General features: G+C 36.6%; 1 protein-coding gene across 1 annotated transcript; it reads right to left on the bottom strand.

Moving 5' to 3' along the window:
• Nucleotides 1–884: 884 nt before the first annotated feature.
• On the bottom strand, nt 885–2741 carry LOC109622844 (uncharacterized). The gene is made up of 3 exons (XM_029856121.2): nt 2369–2741; nt 2025–2310; nt 885–1153 (listed from the first exon to the last, which is right to left on the bottom strand). Exons 1-3 carry the CDS (start codon nt 2545–2547, stop codon nt 932–934), a joined length of 687 nt encoding a protein of 228 aa, XP_029711981.2. The 5' UTR covers nt 2548–2741; the 3' UTR covers nt 885–931.
• Nucleotides 2742–19211: the final 16470 nt, after the last annotated feature.

A 19211-nucleotide genomic window follows, 5' to 3' on the forward strand; every position in this document is an offset into this window, starting at 1 on the left:
TAAAAAAATATTAAACCCCTATCTCCTGAAGTGTTACGTTATTTGGGGACGGCGCATAATGAAAGTTGAAAGCTTATAATAGTTTTAATGCGCGATGTCGGGAAATTTCAACATTTATACAGCGGGTTGCACTAGGCTTTCCAAAGATCAAATTAAGAACTAATTTTAAAATCATATCACGATGAGATATTGAGCAGATATTTGGCAACTTTTTGAAAATCTCATCAATATCATATTAAGATATGACATCAAAATGTGATCGTTTTAAAATATGATTATGATATTCATGTCTACCCGTGTTATGTGTAATACCATCTGAATCTGTTTGATTTTGACTTAAATTCAAACTAATATCCTCTAGGGGTCCAACATTCGACTGTTACCCTATGCCGCATTGCCTCAGATTTTCCAGTTTTTGATGTACTCTATCTTTCCGTGGTATATGATTGGATGTTTTCGATCACCTGGCAATCATTTGACTCATTTATCCGTAGCTTAGTTCAGAAGTATAATATTGAAATGAGGTGTTCGGCAAACTTGTAGATAAGTGTTTTTCCTACAATTATCACCAAGGACGCCATATCCTAACTCTCGTGTATACGGCGTGAGAGCGCTAGTAACACCTACTCATACTAAACGATCGAAAAAATCGATCGTTTAGTATGAGTAGGTGGTACTAACACATTAACGCCGTAAATATAAGAGTTAGAATATGGCGTCCTTGGTTATACTTGTAGGAAAAACGATAATCTACAAGTTTGTAGAACATCACATTTTAATATTAGGCTTCTGAACTGAGATATAGACAAATGAGTCAAATGATTTCCAGATGATCGAAAACATCCTTGGATTGGCACCTAATTAAAAGAAACACTTACAAAATCTCAATTGTGCAGATTTCATTTGCTTCTTTATTCGCAATTCGACAACTCTAACAGTTGAACACCCGAATATCCTTCCACCAGTTCTGCGTGTAGTGGTATTTCTGCAGCTCGATTCCTCCCATTGGCACACTGTAGAAGTAACGGCCCAGTTTGCGCCGTGGCAACGAAGCTTCCAGCAAATGAATGGGAAAGCAGTCCAACGACGGCGTCCAGTCGCAGTGCGGTGGCAACAGTCGTCGCTTCCAGCCAACTCGTTTATACATTGATTGCTGTGAAGGAAAAAAATACGAATAAGGATACCAATAAGTTTGTTGTCTGTTTAGTATAGCGGAGTAACATTGATTATTTTCATCCTTCATGTATATGAATATTCAAAATTGAAATGGGTTGTAGAAGTCGCTCTAAAGTCTATAATTTATTTAAATTCCTAACAGTAGTATAAACTTTTAAAAAGCGATGTTTTAAAATACGAGTAGAAGCAAGCCCGTGTACAAGGGAATGGTGGGAATGGGTTTGGGCGCTAAACCCCCTCCAATTACCGACGCTAGGAGCCATACACTAGGAGCCCCTCCACTGCCCATAATCGCATAAGAGTAACAAAAGTAGGCATTGGAGAAAATGGAACCCAAAGATTCAACTTTTAATGGTATGGAAATGAACCTAAATTTTAAAAATTTCTCATAAATTGGTTATCAATCGTTTAGCAATAAAATTTACTACAGCACATCTTATATGATAAACGAATTGCCAGAAAATAAATCGAACCTGATTATGATTGATGACACGCTTTAAAGCCAGCCTTTTTTCCAGTGTGACTGTTATGCAGTTACATTGGTCAATGAGATAAAATGACTTGGTATTTTTTTTCATAAATCCTAGAACAAACTTGAAATTTTTATTCAGGAAGTCGAAAGTACTTGCGATTTGATGGTGATATCCGATAATAATAACTCAATACCATCAAAGTATGCAAATGTTACAAATACGCAGTTATGGGCAGTCCACCTTATGCCGAAATTGGGAAAACCCCCTCCCTTGGCGCCACATCTGTGCACGGGCCTGAGTAGAAGAGTGTGTATATTAAATTGGAACGAAACATTGATCAATGATACTCCTTTCAACAGTAACCCATAATCATACCGCATCGTCCCGTTGGAAGACAATCAGCTCAACGTATGGACCCACATCGGGGTTTTCCGCAAATATCCTATACAGTCCTTCCGAGTGAATGTAGTAAATCTTCAAATTATTGCTATAGAACGCCCGCAGAAAGCTCGCCTCTTCACGGGCCATCAATTCCTCATTGAACACGCAGAACTCCGCTTTCTTGCGCCAAGGCAACATCTTTGTCATGCGAATCTGACCCCAGAGGGTCCCATAGCAGAGGATGTGCGTCACACCTTGACGCGCAAGGATCTCGTGAACCCTGGAAATAAATAATGTCTAGTTAGCTTCCACCACTTATTAGACGACGACGTAATTACCTGTGGAACAATTGCTCCAACTCGTTACGGTACGCTTCCGAAACGTTGCATGTGTGCAGGAATCTTTGGGGGTGTGACTCGTTGCCATTATGTAAAACAATTTGCCACCGGGCTATGTAGTAGAAGGCAAGGATGAAAAACAACAGCATAACCAGTTTATACAGCGAGAAACGGATCATTTTATCAGGTGGAGGTATGCTTGCAACACACTGAAACTGAACCGGTGATGATTGTCGTGATGGTCATTATCAATTCGGGGCACTAAGTTCCAAAGTTAGTGATTCTATTTTTCGGATTGGAGAGTTTAATTTCGACTACTGCTACTACGGTCAGCTGATTACTTTTTGCGACTAGCACAGACAAATGTACACAATGCAGTTTCGGTGCACATTTTGACGTTTCATTTTGACGCATGCGCGTTTACAGCTGGGAGCATGCAAAACTTCAATGATTTCTGCATTCATATTGGCGGTTGATGTAGGTATCATTGTGTAAGAAAACATGCATATTTTCTTCCACAGCGATGTATAATTACATTAAAGTGACCAGATATATTTTGCTCAAATGCGGGACAACATGTTAATCATTAAAACTTACTTAAGTTTTTTCCAGTAAGGACTAAATTTGGGGCTGGTTTTCGATGTCTAATGGAACATTTTTTTTTTAAATTTAGTACTTACATTGCGTAAACAGCAACGAATAATGCAGCCATATACAGCAGTGCTATCGCGAGAAAGCGGCGCAGCCAAAAATTTTTTTAGTCAGAAAGGGTTTTAATCTAAAAATTTGTTCCACAAATTTTGGTTCTTAGAGAGGCATAGCCCGAAATCCCCTTCCCCTGGCTACGTAACTACAAGGAAATAATGAAAAAAGACACTATACAAAATCAACAATTGGAGTACCTGTTCCATATTTATTGATATTCAGAATATTTAAAATATTTTTTTACAAATACTATTCATAAATATCGTAGCAATTGTGTTTTTTTTCCAATAATTCCAGTACACCTTTTGCACAGCCTTTTGATGCCTTCTCAGGAGTAAATGTTGCAACATTACGCGGGAAACAACACCATTGCACAAATTTCGAAAAATCTCAAAAATATCAGAATTTTCAGATTTTTTGAAACTCACAGAACAATGCTTATGATCAGGCAGGAAGGACTTTGAAATGACGAAAACTTTATAAAATACATTAAACAAATTGCAAAGGGAATGATTTTTTACATGGAAAATCAAAAAAGCATAATATGTATAATATTTTAAGCAGAATTCTATAAATCAACTTCTTTTTTTTTTCAATCAGCTAAGAAAGATAGAAGATTATTTTAAAAATGAAATGCCTAATTGTTTAAATCCGGGACGTTTCCGGGACGCTTGTAAATGCGGGACAGGCTGCTTGAATCCGGGACTGTCCCGCACAATCCGGGACGTCTGGTCACTTTAAATTACATTGATTGTGAGTCTTTCAAAACATTGATGAGAATACACCTGTTTTCTTACAACTTTTATCAGCCTTTGGTAGCTAGAATGTCCCTTTCCCAGGCCATTGATTGTTCTTGTTTCGAGTATCAAATCCTATGGTCCCGGCATTTTTATCAATTTATTAAAATGTTTTAACATTATTTTTGTTCCTGCTATGTGTTTGACATACATTGCAGGTCTTTTGTCCAGCATTGTTGTAACATGACCCATCCACCGTATTCCTCCAGATTTAAATGCTGAGTTAGCCGCAAGGTTTGCCGTAGATTGCAGCGAGCTCTTATTTTTTTTTTATTCTTCGCTTCCGAAAGGATTTTTTTGTCGTCTTTAGCACTTCCTGTTTGAATACTCCATTTGCCAGTAGGTCCTCCTTGGTCTCATGACCTTAGAAGACAACCGGTATCATAAGCGGTTTTGTAGATACATCGTACATTTAGCTCGGTATTAATCTTTCTTGGCCGCCCATAGTGGACACGACTTATGATGTGCTTTTATATTTCACGTTTCACATTGTTGTCAGACGTTTGTAAGAATTTGAGATAACCGAATTTCTCCACTATTTCGCAGGATACATCATCTATCGTGACACTATACTTCATAGACCCCTTAATCAATGGGAGTTTTTTTTAAGGGAAAAATGTTTTATTCCTCCCCTATCAGAAAGTAATACAGTAATGTTCCGATTTTATCACGGCCTCTGCGTGTCAGTCCTTCATTTTTCATTAATTTGCCGTTACATTTGAGAGCAAGTGTTTCCCCTCATCTTCAACATGAATGTTAAAGGTGCGTTCTAAGACATTAAAAATACATATTGAAAATGCGTATAGATTTTGTAGAATATATAAAAGCAGATTTGAAAAGAGGCGTGATAAAATCGGAACAATACTGTAACAATTTTAAGACCGGCGAATATAATTTCATAACATGATGTGCAATCAGCCGGCTAGATGTTTAACAAAATTGTAACAAAATGAGATATAAAAAAAAACAAGAAAGGGAAATAATATTATAGCACATCTTGTAATAAAACAGATATGAATATACAGTTATGTTCCGATTAAATCACGCCCTCCACACGTCAGTCCTTCATTTTTCATTTATTTACTGTTACATTTGAAAGCAAGTGTTTTCCCTTTCCTTCAAGATGAATGCTGAAGGTGCTTTTTGCAACTTTAAAAATATTGGATCTTGAGGAATATTAAAAAGCATTTTTGAAAAGGGGCATGATAAAATCGGAACAATACTGTATTTGGTAAAAATTAACTCATTTTTGGGTAATTTAGTTTTAGACTGATATTTAATTCTTAATAATAAATTAAGTGGGTACAAATTTCATGTTGACATTTTGTCTCCCTCTCCCATTAAAAATTTCTGGTATAATTTTGCATTTTGAGGGGGCAAATAAAAAAAAAATATCAAAATACCGAATCTTGCTACACATTCCTTTACAAATCCGATTGAGTTTGGAGTGATAATTAGTTCAATGGTACTTCATTCATATTGCTACTTCCTTTCTTCCTCTCTCTAAATAGACTTGTGGATCCAACATACAAAAGTAGAAAAATATGACATCAGACGAAACTGTTCTTGATAAAATTAATCTATCTGAGTTAATAATAGCAAGGGTTATACCACCCGGATGAGCTTCAGAGAACCCTTAACCCCAGTCCTTTCCAAGCCCATCCTTAAAACATTGTGACTTACTAACATCGAGCTGCCACGAGTACCATGGCTCCGACCCATACTAACTATGGTATATAAGATTGCATTTGTACATATCATACAAAAATTGAACTTTGGCTCTGCAAAATGTGAAACCCGATTGATCCCCAAATAAATGAACTAGATAAAAAAAGGGTTTACCTTAAATCATTTAATTACTACTGAATCAAATAAAAATCTTGGAAAGTTTCTGAAGAAAAATTTGACAGTATTACTACTGTAATTGTTCTGAATTAATTTTTAAAGAAATCCTTGGTGAAATATTCAAAGTATTCACGAGTTTCTAAAGAAATTCTTGTAGCATTTTATTAAGGCGAAACTTGAAGCATTTCTTCACTTTTTGGTTTCAGATTTTTTTTTATTAAATAACGAAGCAATATTTTCAAAATCGGTTTTCGTACACATGTAGAGTATGGAACAAGGTATTTTCTGATTTTTTTTTGTAGTGGAAAATATTTTTCGTTTTTGCATAAGCCATTTTTGAACAAAATTTTACAAAAAAATGGTTTCTGCAAAAATGGAAAACATTTTCCACCACAAAAAAAAAATCAGAAGAATACCTTGATCCATACTCTGCATGTGTATGAAAACCGATTTTGAAAATATTGCTTCGTTATTTATAGAAAAATCAAAAACCAAAAAAATGAGGAAATGCTTCCAGTTTCGCCTTAAGGATTACGTTGAGGAATTCATCAGGATATTCTCGGAGAAGTTCCTGAAGTAACCTTTGAAGAAGTGGCAAAGAAGGCATTTCAAGAGTACTTTTTGAAGTAATTCATGGAAGAATACGTGAGAAAACTTCAGAAAGAAACCTTAAAGGAGTTTGTTAAGTTCCCTGAGGGAAGTACCTGAAGGAAGTGCAAGTATTTTTTTATAGAAATTGGCATAACATCTCTTCTATGTGACAAAGCACAAGTTTCAGTTTTGTGTTTTATGAGGACAGAGCTTTCTCGCCCAATGATGATATTGTATTTGTAATTGGATTTGATCAGTTACAAAGTTGTCCAAGGAAATCAAGGAAATTTCCGTCATGAAAAGTTCCTGAACCGATCAGAATTCGAACCCGTTACTCGCAGCATGCTCTTGTTGGATACTAGTTAGCTAGCTTACAGCATATCCAAAAAAAAACATTTTTGATGGCCAATTAGTCTTGTAGGGGTTTTTAGAGCCTTTATAAAATTTGATACATTTTAATTTGATTTTATGATGGTTGTAACAACCTTGTCTAATCTATTTGACTAAAAAATGATACTTGGGATGGGCCTTCTTAAATTCCTGAACGAATACTTAAAGGAATATCTGCAGAAACCTTTTTGACACTTTTTTAGGGAACCCTGTGAGCAATTTCTGAAGGAAAATTTTGATGGAATCACTGCAGGAACTGTGAAAGGGGATATTATTGTTGAAATCATAAGAGGAAATATAAATAATATGGTGAGGGTATTATCGGCAAGTTTGGTCTCTTCGTCATGAGTTTTTTTCTGCCAAATTGCCTAAAACTTGGCTGGGAAGGATTTAAGGCCAACTTAGTTCAACAAGTTACAAAAAAAAAACCATGACGCAGAGAACAAAACTGCTGAAAATATGTAAGTTTCTCTACTTAGAAAAAAAATTGAACAAATCCTTGGAGCATTCCTAAAGGCGTCATTGAAGAAATTCGGGGAGGAATAGCTGAAGCATTCCTTGTAGAATTACCCGAGAGAATACGTGAAGGAATTTTTGCAGAGATTTCTGCAGAAAGCCTTTGAAAAAATTCCAAATAATAAGTAATCTTTGACGTTTGAATCTTTAGAGAAATTCTTTTAAAAAAACCCCTGAAAGAACTGCCGTGGGAATTTCGAAATATTTACTAACCACCTTTTCTGGAGAAACTTCAGGAAAAGAAAAACGTCAAACCTTTTAATTCCAAATTACATTTTTTTCCTAGCGATTTTTACAGACCCTAGGCTCGTTTCTCTTGGATTCCATCAGAAATGTCTCCTGGAGTTCCTTTAGAGATCCTCACCGAAATTGTTTATTTCTCCAGGCATGTTTCAGAAGTTCTTTCAGAAATTACACAATCATTAGTGGGGAATGCTTTTAGGAATCCCTGAAGGATTTTCTGAACAAATCATTGGAGGATTGCCTCAAGAAAACCCTTAAAATCCTGGAGAAACTTTTGAAAATTATAAGAAGGAATTCTTGATCATTTCAGGATAAACAGCCCTGAAACAATTTGTAAAGTTATATTTTAAGTTAATTACTGGTTGAATTTGTCAAAAAATGACCGATGAAACTCCCTAAAGTACCGCCTTAAATCATAGAAAAAAAATATTAAAAAATAACTTCAAGGAATAATTGCATCAGATATGACTGGAGGGATTCTTGGAGAAATCTAAAAGAACCGCTTAAAGAAATGCTTGCACAAATCCATACAGAAATTGCAGATAAAGCTGCTGATTAGACGTGTGCGCCGCCGCGCCGCGCCGCCATCGCCGACGTTTTTTCCACGCCGCCGCCGCCACTCGAATCGTCCCGGCGCGCCGCTGTTCAAATTTTTCCACGCCGCCGAACAAAATTTCCCACGCCGATCAGGAAACGGCATATTTTGTTTTTCTCGTCAACAGATAAAAAAAAATACTGTTGCAGTATTTTATGGATGATTCTGGACTCATTGCTGCAGCATGTTTCATTAGAATCTGTAAAGTAATTTTTAAATAAATCTCTGGAGGACTTTGAATTAATCTTTGGTGGACTTCTCGAATTCTACTAGTCGAATTTTCAAACATTCTGTATTAGTTGATTTTTTGGCGCTACATTATTGTTGGTTGGTTCTAGGTGCATTTTTTGAGATCTTTTATGATTTATTCGTGAAAGTTTTAGGTCGGTTAGGATCACACCTGCCAAGGGTTTTGTAACATCTTTGGTGATAAAGTTCCAATTAATTATCTTCCGGATTCTCGCTGACTTCTCTCAAAAGACTTAAACGAGTAAAGGATTCTTGACAGAACCATTGCAGTTTGCATATGACATTCTAGAAGAATTTTCATCAAAATCTTTTTATAGTCCTTTAGTCCTGGACCAATAGTCCTGAACCGATGAGCGTGAAAATTTATATGTGGGCATTTTTAGGGCCGGGAAGTTTTTAACAAGACCCGAGACGCCTCCCTCTCTGGAAAGGGTGGCTCTCATACAAATGAATTGTTGGGGGGTGTCCCTATAGCGCACGGCATGCCTCGGTACCTAAGACAATTTTTTTAAACATTGCATAGCCTTGTTGTTTACGATACGGATTTAAAAAAAAATCTCCAGCTTTTCATGGATAATTTGATTTCATGCATGCTACATGTAGAGTTTGTGTATGTGTAAAAAATTATGCTGATTTATGACTTGATGACGACATGGTAGCACCCCTCCGGGATGTTCTTCTTTGTTTTCATAGGACCCCACATTTCTCCAAGAAATCCTTCGAATTTCCAGGGCTCCTCCAGGCATTTCTTCCCTGGGAGTTCTTGATGAGATTCTTCCAGGGGTTCATTGAGGATTCCTTCAGAGGTTCCCTCTGGGGTTCTTACTGGAGTATCTCTTGAGATGCTTGAAGAAGTTCTGTCTGGGATTCCTTTAAGTGCTCTTGCGAAGATTTCTCCAGAAAGTACTTTCGCGACTTTTCCAGAGATTTTTTGTGAGATAGGGTGACGATGGGTATTATCGGCAGGTTTGTTCTCTTCGTCATGGGGGTTTTTGTCGACCAAATTTCCTGAAACTTGGGCATATAATTCAGCTTGACTAGGAAGGATTTGAGGTCAAATCTGAGTTCAACAGCTTTCAAAAAACACCCCATGACGAAGAGAACAAAACTGCCGAAAATACACAATTTCCCCTACTTTAAGAAATATCTTCTGAGATTACTTCAGGAGTTCCTAATTTCCTTCAAAATTCCTTACGAAGTTTCTCTAAAAATAGATTTCGAGACTCCTCCAGGAATCTATGATTACCCCAGTATTTTTTCTGTGATTCCTCTGGGAATTTCTCCCGTGGTTTCCTCACAAATTTCTCAAGAATTTCCTTCTGTGATTCCTCAGGGAGCTTCGTCTGAGATAATTTTGAAATTCCTTCAGAAGTTCCCTCTGGGATCCTTTCTGAGATTCCTAAAATGTTCCTTAAGGAACTCCTCTCAAGATTCCTTCAGAGATTCCTTTTGGATTTTCAAGGGATTTCCTCCGGGATTTCTACAGTAGTTCCGGGAATCCTGCAGGCATTTCACTCTAGATTTTCAATAGTTTCCCTAGGAATGTTTTCAGTTTTTCTTTTACTTCCAAAAGGTATTCCAGGAAAATAAGGCCGGCAATTCCAGCAATTTTACTTGGGATTTTTTCCGGGATCCCTTCAGAAGTTCTCTCAGGGATTGCGTCAGGAATACTTTCCTACAGAAACTCCTTCCAAAAATTCAGCCTGGAATTCCTTCCGGGCATTTCATGAGATATTCCAACCTAAGTTCATTCTGGGGTTTCTTCAGGAATTCTTTCTGAGATCCTTACAGAAATCTTACAAAAACTTCTTTCAATATTCCTCCAAAAACTGTAACTACCAATAACGCCCATGCGTCTGTGGCATGGACGTCCGAACGCCCTAGGCCAGCTCACCTCTTTAGATCTCAGGGCCGGCAGCACACCGCACTAAGGAAAACTTACCTCTTCTTCACACGTAGTTCTCAACCTGAAAATCAACCACTTGATGCATGCAAATAACGAACGCGACACAAGGGAGATGGGTTCAAATGTCTAAATATTCGTAATTTATTCGCAACTGTCTAATTTCTAATTTGCACTCACTGATCGGTAGCTCTACTTACACACGGTGGACCTGCACGGCGTCGGGATTCCAGCACGTATCTGCCGGAGTGGGAGGTTGATTCCGGCCCCTTGACAAGGGGGGGGGGGGGGGGGGTGAACGGCGCTTCCGAGATTTCGGATCCAGTGACCGTATGTTAACGGACGGTCGATGGACTCCGGAGGTGACTGTCAGTACCTTCGGTCTTCTGGGAGGCGTTGGTCACGTGGTTTTCTCGTGGCTAACCACTGGTTGATGGTACACTAACTACGGTACACTATCTTCAATCGTGGATCGATCTACATCACACGCGAAATAAGAACACTTGAGCTGAGCGAGTCTTAGCTCCTTAACGTTTAGCTCGTATCACTCAACGTTCCACTACTTGTGAGTCAAACTCGTGAACTTTGGTAAAAACCTGAAAAACTTCACCTAACGCAATCCCAGGATCAAGAGACCTCTCCTTAATTGGGAGGGACCTTATATAGCTCAGCAGGCGGAAGTCGATATAATCGCTCGATCGGTTTGTCTACCTCCCCATTCGGTCACGTGCTTCCTCGGGTTTTGTGCTCTTCGGAAATTTCAGCCGAAGTAGGATCGTAGGTAGATTTCTGGAGGTTCATAGAGCCGAGCAGTAGAGGGCTACCATCTTCGAAAGTGATGTGCTTCTATCATCAATCTATCGTGAACGTACCCCAATCCATAATATTTAAATCGATTGTTTTTTTATATAATGCATTATTTGCATGTGGGAAATTTACATTTAATGACATATTTATTTGTAGGCAAAACCAGTGTCTTAATTTGTCAAATAACAGTCATCCTCTCTGACGCCTAGTAACTCCTGCTTCGTAGATTTGTTTTTGTTTTGATTATCGTCTCGATAACCCGTGTGCCACTCTCTGAAGATCAAGCGATGAAAAATTGATTGTCTCGCTGTCTGCTGAATTTTAACCACCCACTAATATTCAAAGTCAGCATATTCATCTTCAATTGATTTTTTTGGTTTAAGCACGATTTAAAAGCAAAAACTGCTGCTGGTGGATACCATTCACCTAAAGCAAGCATGATAAATATAATTAGGGCAACATATCGATATTTGCGTGCCTTAAATAGCCTAAAACCACAAAAATTCATTTCCAAATTAAAAATTTCATATTCACATTCACCGAGCTCGGACAGAAGATCAAAACAGAACTTCAGCTACAGTTGATTACACTACGAGGCGTCGCTCTCATTGTCTTGCTTTCTCTTTGTCATGTTCATTCTCGGAGTCATGTTGGTGGGAGACTGCATTCGTTTATTTGTGTTCGTTTTCGCACTGATTGAACATCATTGGGCTGATTTTTTTAGGCACTGGGCAAAACTATCATCAAATTTTTAAATTCCAAGTTGTGAACTCTTGAAGAGGTTACAAAACATCTCCGGGATTCTTTTTAGGAGCTACTTCTGGGATTGCTTCAAAAATTCCTGGAATTTCTTCAGCTTTTATCAGGTATTGTTTCTGGAATTTCTTCAGGAATACTTTGCAGGATTCATCTAAGGAACTCTTTTTTGGTTTCCTCCAAAAGTTCCATTTGGAATCCCTTCAGATCCTTCTAGATTTTCTCCAGAAGTTCATTCTGGAATCCTTTGAGATGTTTCCAATTCCCAGAGTTTATTAAGGAGTTTTCTAAACAATTATTTTTTTTTTATTAATGGCATTCCTCATGAAGTTCCTACAGGATTTAGTTGAGAAAATACTCAAGCAAGTTCCTTCTGGTTTTTCTCCACCAGGAGTTCCTGGAGGAATCTCATATGGAACCTTTTAGGAATCTCAAAAGAAGATTCTGAAGGAATCCTGAATTATTTAATGATTAACTCTATGATTTTTAAATTCTTATGAAAAACTTAAAAACATCTCTTGGAATAAAGTGTGCATGAACTAAAAGAGCACACTCTGAATAGTTAACTTTGTAACAATTTTAAAATGTCACATGAGTCACAGGAAAAGTCTTAAAAATTAAAATTCAAAAAGATTTGTAAGAAAACCTTTCCTTAGATTTTGTATTAGAAATATGAAGACATTTTTTGATTATTTAGACAATTTGTGAAAAAAATATTGAGGATTAGTTCTGAACAAAAAATTGGATGTGCACATCCAATGGAGCGGACCTGATGTGATCGTTAAAGTACGTGACTATCACGCCAAGGACCTGGGATCGAATGCCACTCCCGACAAACTCTCGAAATGTGAATTTTACCTTCGAAAGGGAAGTAGAGCGTGGGTTCCGAGATGAACTAGCCTAGGGCTAAAAATCTCGTTAATACAGATAAAAATTGAATAATTGCTCATTAAAGAATCACGGCGAACATTCCAAAGATACTTTTAACAAATCTTTTGATTTTTTAAGAATATGGATATTAAAAATATCAATTTAAGCCACAGTAATTGTCGAGTTTTGAAATCATGCAACCGTACAATAGCATCATGTTCAATTCTAGTCTTAGGTTATTTTGGTACCCATGTGAGACTAATACCCTTGTCGGGAGCCTAACTAAAACACTTGAATCTATAGAGGAATTAAATATCAATCGAAATAATAGAATCCTTGTAGTAATTTATCGAACAATCCTTGAAACTATCACATTTATGATACTCAAAGTATTTTTTAATCAAAACATTGGAAAAATTTCCAATCACATTTTTGGAGAGATTTTTTTATGGTATGTGTATGGATAATAAATGTTTTGAGGAAGCTCTAGAGACATTCCAGAACAACTTCCTGCTAAAATTATTTAGTAATTTTCAGGGGAAATTAAAAAAAAAAAATTAAACTTAAAAAACGCAGATAGTTGTTTTATGGTCTGGTCTTCGGCTCTTGGATTTCCTGATCGGGTTCTTTGAGAGTATCAATGCGGAAATTTTTATGTTTTATTTTTATTTTTATTCTTTATTGTTTTGTTTTGTAAGAAATGTCTAACAATCTCAAAGGAATTCCTGAAGATGCCAAGAATGAAGAAAAAAAGAAAAGAAAGAATCGTACAAAAAAGTTTCTGGAAGACACACTAAATAAATCTATTAAAAACTCAAAGCTAAATTCCTGTGTCATTAAAAAATCCCGAAAATTCATGTAATTGATGAACTTTCATTCAGTGTAAACTTCCGCAAACCGTAGCTTTTGCACCAAAAAAAAATTCTTCTTTGTTGATTTTTTTTTCAAATGTTAAATAAGATCTTATTGAAAATTACAAAAAAAAAAAATTAATTTAAAATTGCACATTTTTTTTTTCGTTGCGCCGGTTACGCCGCCGCCGCCGCCGCCGAAAAATTCTTCAAAAAATGCAAAGGATCTGACTCTGGAATAATTTCTGCAGTAATTATGGAGAGAATCTACGGGTAACATCTCAAGGAATCCCTGAAGATCTGAATAAAATCAAAGCAATCCTTGGTGAAACAATTGGAGGAACTCCTGAAACAACTTCTATAAGATTTTCTTAAGGATTTTCCAGAGGAGCTTTCTAGATAAATTTCAGATAAAATCCCTTAAAAGGGGAGTAAAAATCTGAAGAAAATCTTGGAGAAATTCAAGCAATCTGAAAAAATCTCAATTTCGAAAAAAAACTACAGAAATTTTTGAAGAAACGTCTGAATACTTTCCATACTGCATACTTTGAAAAAGAAGAATCGTTTGGAGGAATTCTTGATGGTTCCCTTGGAGAAATACTAGAACATGTTTTTTGAGAAATTTCTAGAAGTTTTTTGAATATATCCCAATGATAGACTCCTGGTCAAAATTCTGACAATATTTGTGGATACATTTCTTCAAAAATGTTCGAAGAAATACATGAAATAGTACAAGCGTGAACTTATGTAGCAAAACTTGAAAAAATGTATTAAACAATCCCTTATCAGTAGGTCGGCTCCAGAGGCACGTTCTCCTCCATTTGGGAAATTTGTGCCACAATCCCTTAAGAAATTTCTGAAGGACTATTTTAGAAAACCCGTAGGCCAACTTAATCTAAGTTGAATCCTTTGTGAAATTTCATGAGGAATTCCTGAAAAATCACTGGAGGACAGGAATACTTAAAAGAATCTTTTGAGTTTTTTTTGTTGGAATCATTTTAGGAAATCATACGAGAATCTTCTTTCTGTAAAAAACAACAAATACAAAATCATAAAAAAAAATTATTAAGAAAAAAAAATATTAAGAGATTTCTGGCGATGTCGCTGAAACAAATGGCGGAGAATTTTAGGAAGAATTTTTGCAGCATAAGAGGAATTCTAGCACGAATGTCCCCTCCACGATTAATAAAAATGCGGAGTGGTTTTACCGGAATACCAAACATTATTCCGGTAAAACCACTCCGCATTTTAGGCGCAATAACGAAGTCATTTTTGTGAGATTGTACCAGTATAAAAACGTTGAAGTTTGGAAACCTTGAGTAATAATTAGTTTTAATTTTACCATGACAAAATTGATATCTAATTATAAATTATTAAATAAGCGTCATCATGTAGAAAAAAAAAACACTAGTATTCCCTTAAAATAATAAGATTAAATAATTGTCCATCGAATTCTATATCAGTCTATTGCGGTAACAATAATAATATAAATTAATTGTCCGTCGCACTTAAAACTATGGTACGCCCACAAGATCATAATACGCCATAGTGCAACGGGTCTCCAGTTAGTCTAGTGGTTAAGGTTATGGATTGCCAATCCGGAGACGACCCGTCGCGACGGGTTCGATTTCCGTTCCGCACTCTCTCCGTAGAACTAGTACAGCGATTTCTCTCTCGCACAGTTACGGAAGCTCTCACTCATACGTCACTCATCAAAAACGGAATACCAGCACTTAAGACTGGCTTTTTTCGCACCGCACTGTGCATGCCGACAATCCCTGTCGATAAGTGAATCTGGTGAAGGGATATTGAACGGCGATGAAGCTTTGGTGCGGCTTCCTTTGTCATTCGCAAAACGAGAACAATTGTAACACGTAAGTGGAGCGAAATTAAAACGTGACATTTAGTGCAATTAACCTTCACGTACCCGACCCCCGACAACTCATTTGAAAAATGCTGGCATTTCGTCAATTTTCATCTGATTTTTTTTTGAAGTTGCCCTCAATCGATCATAAATTGATCAAGTTTATGATGATGATGATTGTGTACCCACCATCAGCGCAAGGATTACCTATGGCTGCAGAGTCATACCGGAACGGAATGATCTACCTGATGGTTTGTTGTAGCAGGGTAAGCTAAATTCACTGGAGACCTTCGGAAAACAACATGATAATTGTTATCTCGTGACAAAGTCTGGCCACCCCACGAACATTTGCCCGGAAACTAGTTCATTTAACTTCCTTAGGCTACCCCTCCAAAATCCCCATATATGTCATGTTCAAATATAAAAAGTAATAATATGGAACGAACTCACCGGGTAATCCTGACCAGCTGGTTTTCTATGTTTGGCTTTGGTCTCAGCATGCAAACGGTCCAAACCATATTAAATGTGCACTCGTTCACACCACTCGCTGATTCTCCGATCGTCCATCGAAGAATCCGAAAAAAATACATAAGCGAGAATACCCGACGCACTGAAAAACAATCTTTTGGATACTAGCATTTCCGAACTCGGAATAACGACGAACACGAGCACCACGACGCGGGCAATGTGGTCTCTTGCCACCGAGCCATCGTCGATTGTTAACACAAAGTGCGAACAAAAACACAAGGAAAAATACGAAAACGCGGTAACGATGAAATGCGGTTCACTCTTCCATCAGCGTTCCACTCAAGTACGAACAAAAACACAAAGAAAAATGCAAAAACGCGGTAAAGACGAAATGCGGCATGTTTTAGCCCAAAGTATATAAATGGCTAAAATATAAACGACTCATAAGAAAGTGATCATTCTTAATAAATAATTACGAAAGTCCCAGTGAAGAAACAGGGGTGCAAGCAGTAATAAATAACAAAAGTTCCATAAACAAATTAAAAAATGCATAAATAAATCAAAAGTTTCCATAAATAATTGATTTTTGAGCAATTAAAAACGTCAAAAATGCAATGAATAATTCAACTGTTGCAATAAAAAAAGCCAATTTTCCCACCAAAAAACTTCGAATTTTCCATAAATAAATTCAATTTTTCCATAATAAATTAGAAAATTCACAATAAAAAAATATCTAAAAAGCAATAAATAATTTAAAAAGTGCAATAAACATAAAAATAAATTATCAGTAAAAGTCAAAAAATGAGCAATAAACGTAAATGCATTTTGAGGCAAAAAAATATGTAGACCATGCGGCGAAGCCGCATAGAGGATTGAGGAACTGAGGCGGCAGAAGGCCGCCGAAGTTTCCGATATCCGATGCACCGCAACTGCATCGTTTCGGTTCTAGGCAAACCACAGATCCAAGAATTTGCCTGGTATAATGCAAACATAGATGTTATCCCTTTTTTAGGTCCGACGAGCGATAGCGAGTTCAGACAGCAAGCAATTGCTCGGTAAATTGCAATCATAGTTACGCAAGCTTTTCAATCGTTTCAGTCATATAAGTGCGATTCAGCATTTCACTGTCTCATACTTTCTTGCATATGTTTTTCATGGGTAATTTCGTCATTTTTTATTGCATTTTTTGAATTTTTTATTGCTTTTTAGATATTTTTTTATTGTGAATTTTCTAATTTATTATGGAAAAATTGAATTTATTTATGGAAAATTCGAAGTTTTTTGGTGGGAAAATTGGCTTTTTTTATTGCAACAGTTGAGTTATTCATTGCATTTTTGACGTTTTTAATTGCTCAAAAATCAATTATTTATGGAAACTTTTGATTTATTTATGCATTTTTTAATTTGTTTATGGAACTTTTGTTATTTATTACTGCTTGCACCCCTGTTTCTTCACTGGGACTTTTCGAATTATTTATGGGAAATTTTGTATTTATTATGGAACGTTTAATTGTCTGCCGTATATAAATATGTACCAAGGTAAGAGATTCCCGTAAATGTCAAAAATGAGACTCACTAACACATCTGCGTTAGTTATGAAAAGTTGGTGTTTTTACACTAAAATGTCATTATTTCAGCAAAGTCTGTGAAGTTTTGTTAGTTTGGATGTTTCTAAATGCTGGAAAAATATGTTTAGAATCAATTAAAAAAAATTTGTTACCGATATTCAAATGGCGATATTTTCTGTTTTATTGCATGGAGGTCACATTTAATCCAGTCAGATGCAATTAAATAATAGCTTCTAAGATGGGAGTGCTTAATTTCTTAAGAAAGTTTGCTAAATAGTGATGTGTCCATACAAATCAGCGCAAACTTCATAACTATTTTTTGCTTTTTTCTTTTTCTCACTAATCCGTGAATATTAGCGGGAATCTTTTACCTTGGTATTTAGATACTTTGGTTTTAGCCTCCGCGCCCTGCTTGTCACTGACGACCGACGACCGTTCACTCTTCCATCAGCGTTCCACCCAAGTACGAACTAAAAACACAAAGAAAAATGCAAAAACGCGGTAAAGACGAAATGCGGGATGTTTTAGCCTCCGCGCCCTGCTTGTCACTCATCATAAATTGATCAAGTTTATTTCACTAAAGTGGCCATGTAATATCCGGAACCATTCCGGAGATATTCAGGATTGTACTGTGGTCAGGGGGTTGGGGAGGGGTCTGTTTTGCCAAATTCCTAAAAGTGATTATTTCGTGTGGTATTGTGTACACGGTAAAAAATCTGCACTCTGATATGAACTGATTGGCACTTGAATTCGCACTACTGTCTAATCAGTTTGTTATCAATTAAATATCATTCGAAAAAGAACATTTAACTCTCAGGCGACGGTGCTTAAAATTAGCGTTACACTAATTTTCGATGCATCATATCTTCTTCGTTTTAAACCCAAATGTAAAAATTTTTATATTGCCGAAAACCTTGGGGCCTCAGCTTTCATAATAAATTATCATACATAGTCGTAGCGAGGAAAAATGATAAAAAGGGGCTCTTCAAAGAGGGGCACCTCCTTAAAAACAGCGTTACACTAATTCAAATGCCTATATCTTTGCTGTTAATCCATATAATTACAATCTTCTTCCATCATTGGAAACCGCCAACACTCACCATGCTAGAAAAAATATCGAACATAGTCGTAGCAAGGATAAGGGCAAATGGGGGGCACCCCATTTATGTGTTTGCCACACATATAAAAAATTATATTAGCCCCGTTTTGCAAGCAAATCATGATTTTTTTTCACGGTCAGAATCTTCAGGTGAGGTACTTCCAAGAAAAAATGCAAATCATGGGCGAAGCTAGGAAAAACAGTAATAAGGGGCAATTATTTCAAAATCGTCCAAAAATTTCAAAAAATCATAACTTGACCATAAAGTAACAAATAATAAATTTTCTTGCGCCAATTAGAAGCTTAGAATCTTACATTGTCGAGAAAAATATCACACATAGGCGTAGCCAGTGATATGGGCTCGCAAGGGGTAGAGCAATTGAGTACTCAAATCAGTACATATAATCAATATTCTATACTAAATTCTCAGTCATCAAAACTAAATTTATTCTTTCTTTTTTACCACTGTAAGCCACCAGAACCCACCTTGAAAGGATTAGGCATAGTCGTAGTAAGGAAATAATAAAGGGGGGAGAGGGAGAAAGGTGACTTTAAATATTTTTCAAAAGTTGCCGCTTTGCAGGTAAATAATGTCTTTCTTCCACGATAAGCATCTTGAGACGATGAACTTTATAAGAAAAATAATACAATACATAGGCGGAGCTAGGGAAATAGTAATGAGGAGCAGCATCTAGAAAAATACACATAACATGCACTATTTATTTT

Source organism: Aedes albopictus, chromosome 2 (assembly GCF_035046485.1).
Source record: "Aedes albopictus strain Foshan chromosome 2, AalbF5, whole genome shotgun sequence".
Taxonomy (NCBI): Eukaryota; Metazoa; Arthropoda; class Insecta; order Diptera; family Culicidae; genus Aedes; species Aedes albopictus.

Coding starts and splice junctions, on each gene's coding strand:
- LOC109622844 (XM_029856121.2), bottom strand. CDS start 2,547: ATGATCCGTTTCTCGCTGTATAAACTGGTTATGCTGTTGTTTTTCATC. Junction 2,311..2,368: donor TTGGAGCAATTGTTCCACAG/GTAATTACGTCG, acceptor ATTTATTTCCAG/GGTTCACGAGATCCTTGCGC. Junction 1,154..2,024: donor TCTTCCAACGGGACGATGCG/GTATGATTATGG, acceptor TTTCCTTCACAG/CAATCAATGTATAAACGAGT.